General features: G+C 39.1%; 2 protein-coding genes across 2 annotated transcripts; both read left to right on the forward strand.

Annotated features, from left to right (window-relative positions):
- Positions 1-1,427: 1,427 nt before the first annotated feature.
- Positions 1,428-2,001, forward strand: LOC101291102 (basic blue protein-like). The gene is made up of 2 exons (XM_004308388.1): positions 1,428-1,599; positions 1,796-2,001. The coding sequence occupies exons 1-2, from the start codon at positions 1,428-1,430 to the stop codon at positions 1,999-2,001; spliced, it is 378 nt and encodes a 125-aa protein (XP_004308436.1).
- An 881-nt stretch (positions 2,002-2,882) lies between these two features.
- LOC101291386 (mavicyanin-like) lies at positions 2,883-3,449 on the forward strand. Its single transcript, XM_004308389.1, has 2 exons — positions 2,883-3,051; positions 3,244-3,449. Exons 1-2 carry the CDS (start codon positions 2,883-2,885, stop codon positions 3,447-3,449), a joined length of 375 nt encoding a protein of 124 aa, XP_004308437.1.
- The last annotated feature ends 6,720 nt before the right edge of the window (positions 3,450-10,169 follow it).

The raw sequence follows: 10,169 nt of genomic DNA on the forward strand, positions 1-10,169 counted from the left end.
TTACGTAAAGAGCGAATTGAATTGGTTGTCTTCAGCAGATTTGATTCTTACACCTCATGGTCGATTGGATAGGTTTCAAGTTGGGATCTCAGTGAATTTGACCCTTCCAGAATCAAGACATGAATTAACAAAGAGACTACAAATTTGTATAATGAGTAAGTACACATGCAATCAAATTTGTACACCAATTGACATACCCAGCGTATATACAAAAACCAATTGCCCAAAAGCGGAAAATTTTGTCAGAGCAAAGATCAATCTGTACCAGATCACATCAATGGATTTCTATTCAGCTCTAATATAAAAATGTTCTCTTGTTTGACATATCAAATTCTTGAGAAATCTGGTTGAAAGGACGGAATAAAGAAGAAGAAAGAAGCTCAAATACCTGAGTTTTAGATTGTCCGCAATCGTTGTTTCAGCTCAAATACCTGGAACAGGAAGCGGAATAAGAAATCAACAATCGAAAACAAAATAAATCAATCAGATGGAGATGGGAGAATAGAAGACCTATTAAATGAACAACAGTAAACAAAGGGCTGGGTCTTTGGTTGCACTGCCGGCTTTCTACGATGGGACATGCAAGCCCGAGTGAGGAACCGCGGAGGGAAAAAGAGAAGGAAAACAACAGATGGCAACGTTCTTCATCAAATGGAAGACACGTTAGGTCTTCGTGGAAGAAGACGAAAACGAAGACGACACCACATCACCAACTATCCAAATAAACAAAGGCAAGGGCAGAACAGTCTATTCAGGCGAACAATGTCAGTTTTGTAAATAAAACGCGTTAAGGGGTAGCACCGTCCATTCACCACAGAAATGAACAGTGCTACTGCCTTAACGCTATTATATAGAGAGTAATTAGACACCTTTAGTTTACATCAAGCGGCGGCACTGCTGTGTGGTTAATTTCTTAACAACTAGGTCTCACTGTCAACTATGTTTATGATTTGTACCGATCGATCGATGTTCCTTAATCTTACTATTTAACTTTTATTAAACTATCTAACGGCAAGCTATCAAATGTTCTTCAATAAAAGCAAGAGATTTTCCAAACTCTACTTCTCCTGCTTCAATTAGCCTAAGCAAGGAAACCAACACAACAAAAGCCTGCACATAGTAATAGAGAGAGAGATAACTCATGCTGTTAATTTTGGCACTAAATAATGATGCTCAATCCACTAAAGATAACCGATCACAAATGCTCTAGCTATCTTGTGCTATCATTAGTCTCTAAGATTCTCTAAACGGCGTGACCGAAGCACTACCTTTAACCTATATGTAAATTCCTTCGGCCAAAAGAAAAGACATGCATAAAGCCATAAAATATATGCCCGCTGCTTAACTAATTCGCCCAATACATGTATAGTATATATACCAGGCTAGCTTGTAGAGACAAATATTCAGATTGAATTAGCTTAACGAAAATGCAGATGGCACAATGCAGTACTGCCCTGGTTGTCATTGCGTTTCTGCTGGTTTCTCTGAGCATGGTTTTGGCAGATCAATACATTGTCGGGGATATTGGCTGGGGAGAACAAGGAGTTGATTACAATGCTTGGGCCGCTAGCAATACTTTCTATACTGGAGATGTTTTGAGTGAGTAGCATGGAAACTTTCTATACATCTAGGTCGAATGATTGTCTCATACTACCGCAAATTTGTGAATGAGTATCTTATTACTTTTCTGTACGTGCTATATACATGTTCTTGATTCAGTTTAGTTATGATTTTGTATCATTCAGTTATACATCTCATTTGGGTTTTTTTTTTTTGTACCTCGATCTGTTTGCAGTTTTTCATTACGATCCAACCTCCCACAATGTCGTTGTAGCGACTGGTTCTGATACGTTTGATAATTGCGTTACGCATCCCAACTTGGGTATTTATACCACAGCAAATGACGAGTTACATTTGAATGATCCTGGAACCTACTATTTCATATGTGAATTTCAGTGCGGTGTAGATGACATGAAGATGATGGTCACAGTGAACAACTAGCTAGCTAATACACATGCATAACGAACCTCGATCTAATAAGGACCTGAAAGTTCTTACGTACGTGTAATGAAGTTCTGATGACTTCGCTTGTTTTCTATTCGATTCGTGTTTATGAATGAAAGAGGTTAATTTGTATAGCATGGTTTGTAATACATGCATGGTTTGTAATACAAATTTGTAATAAAGCTAATAAAGTATGGGTGCATGTGGAATGTAATACCAACTGAGAGAAGAAAAGTCGATTTATATTTCATGCTTTCAGCCACATTTTAAAGGGAAAACGTTGATATATTAAAACCTTTCAAAAACTATGAGTAAAACTGATCATCAAATGATGCAGCTAGGTAGAAGTTCTCCTCGACCGGACGCTTAGTACCGGCCGGCCATATGTATGAAGTAAATTAGTTTATATCCTCATGATCGAGTTGAATATATGACGTACGTACGTACATAATGGATTACAAACAAAAATATTAATCTTTGTGGCAATCTCAAACACAATATCAAGAATAATAGTCCCGGCATATTTGATAACCAAACTTGAGAAAGTAATCAATTCAGTACAAATCAAAATATTAATCTCCGTCACAAAGACTATGTTATCAAGTCAATTCCATCGATCCTATGCTAATTAAAGCCTAAGATTTCAATCAGAATTGTCGTTTTAGCTAGATACAAGAGCACATAACTTCGTTTTATTTAAAATCTTGGACTGATTTCGGGGATCTCTAGCTCCAAGGGGAGAGTTTGGGGGTTGTCTCATTGGCCTACTCGGATAAAGCAGGCCGTAGTATATAATCCTTCCTACTCGAGCAGCTTAATTTAAATAGAATCACTAGACCAAGTTCAGATTACTAAAAGATCGAAGCAGCTTAGTTAGCATGGCACGACGCACTGGTGGTCTGTTTCTCGTTGCCTATTTCGTTTTTCCCAGCATGGTTTTGGGGTATACAGAATTTGTTGTCGGGGGTGATGATGGCTGGAAAGCTGGAGTAGTTGATTACTCTGCTTGGGCTTCTAGCTTTACGTTTAGCGCTGGAGATGTTCTAGGTAATTACCTTCATGAATGCAACTTCAGCACATCGCTTATTCATGCCTAGCTACCTTTGAAATATGCTGCATGCATCCATATCCCATTTGATTCATCCATCACCTGCATGTTCACTTAGGTTTTTTTTTTATTTTAATTTTTTTTTTTAATTAACGACTGTAATTCACATCCATGGTCCTTTTGTTTTCCAGTTTTCAATTATTGGGACACAACTGAATACAACGTGGTAGTTGCAACTGGTTCTGATACGTTTGATAACTGTGTTTCAACTCCAAACTTGGGTTATTATGATTCTGGCCATGATGTGCTAGAGTTGACAGGTGCTGGGAACTACTATTTCTTCTGTCAAGGGCACTGTGACTATAACGACATGAAATTTATGATTACTGTAAACTAATTGTTACTCCAACGTGTATTCCATACTTTGTCACCCCCGCACAAAGAGATCACCATGAGGCCATTGATTTTGACCATAAGGCATCGAATCACGAATAGGGAAACAATGAGATCAAGCAAAGCCAGCAAAGGTGGCCGTGAGACCAAAGAATCACGACCGGGAGGAAATGAGATCAGGCAAACGTGACTGAATGATTGATAGCTAGACAATAAATCTCGACTAGGAGGGAATTACATCATGTAACCGTGGCTTGGCCGGTCGGCCCGGCCATCTCAATAACCTCAGTACTTGATGATTGTAATGCCTCAATTTGATCTGATACTAGTAATTTTTTTTTTTCATCACTTCCAAGTTCCAACTTGAATAGATCTTTTGTAGGCTAGCGTACAAGCACATCCATGTTTCTAGTACAATGCATTATGCATGTTATTAAGAATCCAATCAATCATGATCTAATGCATATACTCACCAGTCACCACTCAGTCACACATTATTACCAGTACAGTATAATGAAACATCACTGAATCTATTCCGGCAAACAAGAAGCCAGCCATATATAGGAGAAGAAATCCAAACATCCTAATGTAAGAAATCAAATCAGTCATGATCCTTTAGTAAATTATTTCCAATCACAACATAAGCATCAGTCGACACAAAAGCTATACCTTCCCAACATATAAAACACATTGAACATGTAAATGCAAACCACAAACACACATTAACAAATTAAACTGGAAGAGTCCTAGAAACACATAGTGATCCACAAATTCAAAACTATATTAAAGCATTCATCAAAACAATGATACTGAAGAAACAGATTGTAATAGACCGGCCTGACATACCAAAGTGAATGAAACATATAACCAAACTGGAGAAATCAACAGAGAAAGACAGAAAAATGAACGGAAAAGAAATAGCTATATATACTGTGGGCTCTGGTATTTAGAATTTTAGATTGAGCATTGACGCTTTTCTTTCAACACTTTTCAATGGAAGTTCTTCAACCTTCCAACTAAAAGAAAAAGTATCTGTAAAGAGCAAACTGGTTTTCTGCATCTCAATCACTGATATGTTGCAATCATTTGGGAATACTAAGAATTGAAATCATCCTGCCTCAAATTATATATGTTAGTGGGAAAAATATCTCGATTTAGGGCTAGTGGGAATTTTCTATTGATAAGGAAACACATTTTCTGCATTTTGCTGCTTCTAAGAATTAGGGTGACACCCTAGCCTCTTAAAATAAAAAAATTAAAAAATTAGGGTGATCTTGTCATAGAAATCAACAATTGCGCAGACAAACAAGATTGCAAATATGATAAAAAAAAACAAAAAAAAAACCAAGAGAATAAATTTTCAGAGCTAGTTAGAATACAGATTTGCATTCAACCAACAAAACTCCTTCACAATTAGAGAACATGGAAACAGTCACAAACAATCCATCACATGAAAGAAATACCAACCAGCAGGCTAATCAGATCAGATTGGAACTATAAACACAGATCAAGATACAAATACTTAACCAGGAGTCCATGATCGATCATATGAGAGAGACGAAAAGATCCAAAAATTGACAATCAAACCCTAAACCACATGATAGAAGTTATCCAAAAGAAGCTCATCAGTTAAAAACTTAAAATTCACTTATTTAGAATAGGATGTTGCCGGTGGTTACACACGAGGAGGTGGTAGCTCCTCTTCCTCCTTTTCCACAAAGAAAACTCTATCATTGAGATCGAAGTGGCTTCTCAATATATCCGGGACCAAACTTGAGTGATCGGGCGTAGTAATTCTCTTCATTTTTTTCCAAAAAGACAACTCTAGCATTGAAAGTAGGGTCGCTTCTCTATATATCCGGTACCGAACTTGATTGATCAGGTCTAGTAATAACAGACAGTTTCTTCAAATTAGGAGCATGCTCGAGAATATACCTTGCTAATTCAAATCCATTGGATCCTGTAGTAAGCCCTATGGTTACCTCCTCTAGCTTAGAAAAAAAATCAAGGCCCTGGAGTTCCCAATATCCCCTATCAAATCCAGATATCTGAAAAGGTAACAAACAAGTGTATCAATCAATCAAAAGAATCTGATACCAAAGCAAAAGAGTTCGACCCAAAATTTGGAATTGCACAAACATTTACTTACATTATCATCGCGGTCACAAACATGTGGAATAGGAAAATGAGGAGAAGATGACACATTCAAAGTAGTCAAATTAGGAACGGCCCTAAATAGAGAGGTCATGGCTGGCACAAGGTTGTCATCAACACTGCACTGAATAGACATAAGCAAGTACCAAAGATTGCCCAACTGAGCAGATGTCAATCCTTCCCTGAACAAAGTCTACAACAGAGTAAGTAAACCAAAGTCAGAAATCCATTTGAGATGGATAAAGATAAACCAAGGAGGGAGGTACTAGATAGTGTCACTTTACCTTGGCAGTCACTTGGTCTAGAATAAGAACTTTAACCCTGCTTATACTGCACAGGAACTGCTCACAAACGCTATCCAAATCATGGGACTCCAAACCATAAGAAGTCAGGGAAATCTCAACTTGTTCCAAACAATTCATTTCCCCAAGATGCTGATGATCCCACATTTTCCTGATAAATTTCAGATATTTGAGATTTGGTGCCGAAATATTCAACCAACTTTTGTTCTTGTGATTGGGTATATGAATATATATTTCTTCAACTCTATCACCAGCAATTACAAGCCGATCAATATTATGAACCCACATTGCCTCGATCAAGAAGTACTCCAAAGACGAACTTTCAATGGTGATGTTATCCAAACCACGAATCCAATGCAGCCTCAATTCCTTAATGAACCTACAACAGTAGGAGACCCACATGCAAAACCCTAAACGAACTAACAGAGAGAAGAATATTTTGGTAAACGTCAAGGCTTGAACACTAGCCTGACAATGTGTTCTATTTATACAGATCAGTTGTTTACAAGATAAACATCTCATGTACTTGAGATAACAACAAATACAAACAGAACTCTATCGTTTGTGATACATGGGATATACATAGCATATCTAGAGATTAGAGAATCTAGGGAACTAGCTGTTCCTATCTGAACTGGAATCATCATTATCTCTTAATTCTGTTAGGTTTGGCTTATCATTCCCCCGCAAGCTGAGTGGTTTGGGAAGAACAGGAAGCTTGGAGACCAAAAAATGAAAACGAGAGGCAGACAAACCTTTTGTAAAGATGTCAGCAACTTGATCAGCAGTAGGAACGAAAAGAACTTGCAACTCTTTATTTACAACCTTCTCTCTGACATAATGATAATCAACTTCTACATGCTTCGTCCTGGCATGGAAAACTGGATTGGATGCAATGGCAATAGCCGATAAGTTATCACACCAAATTTTGGGGCACTGTAAGAATAGATTAAGATCACAAAACATGGACCTTAACCAAGAAATTTCTGCAGCAGTAAAGGCAAGTTGTCGATACTCCGCTTCGGCACTCGAGCGGGACACAGTACGATGAGTCTTGGAGCTCCATGAAATGAGGTTCGAGCCAAGATACACACAATAGCCGCCAGTAGATTGACGATTATCCGGATCTCCAGCATAGTCGTCATCGGAGTAGGCACTTATAAACAAGGAACCAGGCTGATATTTAAGGCCATAATTGATTGAGAACTTGAGATAACGCAGAATGCGTTTAACAGCAATCCAGTGGATATGGGTTGGAGCATGCATGAATTTACAAACCTGATTGACCGAGTAAGATATATCTGGCCTTGTGAGTGTGGGGTACTGGAGAGCTCCAACCACACTTCGATACTCAGTAGGATCAGTGAGTGGTGTTCCAGAGTGAAGGCTTAATTTCTGACCAGTTGCAGATGGAGTTGCACAAGGATTAGCTTCAAGCATCTTTGTTCGAGTAAGTAAATCCATAATATACTTTTTCTGAGTCAAGTAGGGAGAAGAGCCATCATAAGTAGCTTCAACACCAAGGAAGTAGTGTATGCGACCAAGATCTTTCATGGAGAACATTTTGCCTAGCTCAGATATAAGTTGAGATAAGTGACTGCTGCTGTTGCCTGTGATCAATATGTCATCCACATAAATGAGCAGAATAAGAAAAATGCCATTTTTGTGCATATGTAAACATAGAATAGTCGGAGAGAGACTCCTGGAACCCCAAGCTTTCCAAGTATTCGGCAAAACACTGAAACCAAGCCCTCGGTGCCTGTTTGAGGCTATAGAGCTAGGGAGCGTTTTAATCTGCAAACATGATTGGGAAAGTTCAGATCAGTAAAGCCAGGAGGTTGTTTCATGTAAACTTCCTCTGTCAAGTGTCCATGTAGAAATGCATTGTGCACATCAAGTTGTCGAACATGCCAACCATTGGTAACAGCAAGAGCAAGAATTAAACGGATGGTTGAGTGCTTCACCACGGGACTGAACGTTTCAGAGAAACCAATGCCCTCTTGTTGATGAAAACCATTAGCAACCAGTCGAGCCTTATAGCGTTCAATACTGCCATCTGCTTTCCTTTTGAGTTTGAATATCCACTTGTTTGGCAAGACATTCATGGATGATGTAGATGGAACCAAGTCCCAAGTTTCATTCTTTTGTAAAGCACGAAATTCTTCTTCCATTGCTAAGCGCCAGTTTGCATCTTTGGCAGCTTTACTGTAACACGTAGGTTCTGCAACAACATCATTGGTGAGAGAAACATGCATTGCATATTTAGGATTAGGTTTAATGATCCCATCTTTCAGTCGAGTTTGCATGGAGTGAGAGTTAGCAGAGGGACGTACCGGACTTGAGTCATTCACATTATCCAAAGTAGTATTAAGAGAAGATGTTGAGTCGGAGCTAGAGAGTGGCTGTGAGTGAGTTTGTGCAGAGGGAGGTGACTTTGGTGAGGAAAGATCAATAGGTGAGGAAGTATTAAGAGTTGGTGTGTGCGTGTTAGAAGATGGAGGATGTGTGTGCTGTGAGTTTTGTGATGAAGTTAGTTGTAATGGATTGGAGATCATATCCTGAACAGAAAAGAAATATAGTGATGGAGAGGAAGAAGACATACCTGTTGGGGAAGTGAGAACGGCCTTACTGAAAGGAAAACAAGTTTCATCAAACAATACATGTCGAGAGAGATAAACCCTTTGTGTTTCCAAATCAAGACATCGATAACCTAGATGATTAAGAGAATAACCTAAGAAAACACATTGTTTGGACCGGGGTTGAAGTTTAGAGTTGGTATATGGACGAAGATATGGGTAACATGCACACCCAAAGGTTCGAAGAAAGGAGTAGTTTGGTTCTTTTTGATAAAGAGATGAGTAGGGAGTTTGATGATGTAGAATGGGTGAGGGGAGTCTATTGATAATGTAGACAGCTGCATTGCATGCCTCAACCCAGTATGAGGATGGCATGTGAGCATGAACAAGAAGAGTTAGGGCGGTATCCACAATATGCCTGTGTTTTCTTTCGACGAGGCCGTTTTGCTCAGGGTGTTTTGGACAAGAGAAGCGATGGTGAATTCCATGTAGAATGAGATAATCTCTAAAGGCATGAGAGGTATATTCTCCTCCTTCATCACTCTGAAATTGTTTGATAGAAGATGAGAACTGTTTTTCAACATAAGTACGGAATTCGATAAAGATTTGGAAAACCTCACTTTTGTGTTTCATTGGAAAAATCCAAGAGTACCGAGAGTAATCATCCACAAACAACACATAATAACGAAATCCTTGAACAGATAGAGTAGAACAAGACCAAACATCAGAATGAATTAAATCCAAAGGTTGACTGGAAATAGAATAAGAGAGTACAAAAGGTAACTTAGTACTTTTTCCTAAGGGACATGATTGACAGAAAGAAATAGAACTACTACCGGCCAGTGGCACAACTTTATTTGACAAAATCTTAGACAAAGTACGAAAGGCAATATGCCCTAATCTAGCATGCCAAATTTGGGAAGAGACCCTTGCTCCTACAAACGCAAAATGCTTCTGATCAAGACTAGCTTGTTGAAGAGAACGTAGAGGATAAAGGCCATTCTCACTTGGTCCTCTAAAGAGGATCCTCCCCGTCTGGATGTCCTTAATGATAAAATGATCAGGATATATTAGCAGAAAGCAATTGTTATCTGATGTAAAACGATAGATAGAGAGTAGGTTTGTAGATGTAGAAGGACAATGTAAAATATCATGTAATTTGAATGTGTGAGTAGGAGTTGAAAGTGTAGTTGAACCAGTGTGGGAAATAGAAAGGGGAGTTTCATTACCTATGCCTCCAACACGATCATTCCCTTGATACTCTTTTGGATTCTGCAAATTTCCCAAGTCAGAGGTGATATGAGAGTTTGCACCACTGTCGAGCAGCCAAGTTGGAGAAGCTGGAGTAGACACAGAAGCTGCCATAGCACTAAGGTTCCTAGAGGGCACCCTTCCTTGAAAAGACAGGTTCAAACGATTGTAGCAGTCTAGGGCAGTATGACCACTCTTGCTGCAAATCTGACATGTAGGACGAGCTTGATTGTTGAACAAGGAACTTGAGGATGGATGAGGTCCAAGAACATAAGCACCTCGCCCTCTATTGAGAGGAAAACCTCGACCGAAGTTGGAAGTAGGGTTTCTAGCAGTGTAGTAATTTGGAAGACCGCGGCCGCGCCCTCGACCTCCTCGAGGACTGATTTGTGCAGCATGAAATGCAGTGGTTAAGGAAGAGACATCCAGGGCAGCTTGCTG

This window comes from Fragaria vesca, linkage group LG7 (assembly GCF_000184155.1).
Source record: "Fragaria vesca subsp. vesca linkage group LG7, FraVesHawaii_1.0, whole genome shotgun sequence".
Classification (NCBI taxonomy): Eukaryota; Viridiplantae; Streptophyta; class Magnoliopsida; order Rosales; family Rosaceae; genus Fragaria; species Fragaria vesca.

What these genes read in the sequence shown, in the direction of transcription:
- LOC101291386 (XM_004308389.1), top strand. Translation starts at nt 2,883, where the DNA reads ATGGCACGACGCACTGGTGGTCTGTTTCTCGTTGCCTATTTCGTTTTT. An exon ending in TAGCGCTGGAGATGTTCTAG is followed by an intron (nt 3,052 to 3,243) that starts GTAATTACCTTC and finishes TTTGTTTTCCAG; the next exon opens with TTTTCAATTATTGGGACACA.
- LOC101291102 (XM_004308388.1), top strand. Translation starts at nt 1,428, where the DNA reads ATGCAGATGGCACAATGCAGTACTGCCCTGGTTGTCATTGCGTTTCTG. An exon ending in CTATACTGGAGATGTTTTGA is followed by an intron (nt 1,600 to 1,795) that starts GTGAGTAGCATG and finishes ATCTGTTTGCAG; the next exon opens with TTTTTCATTACGATCCAACC.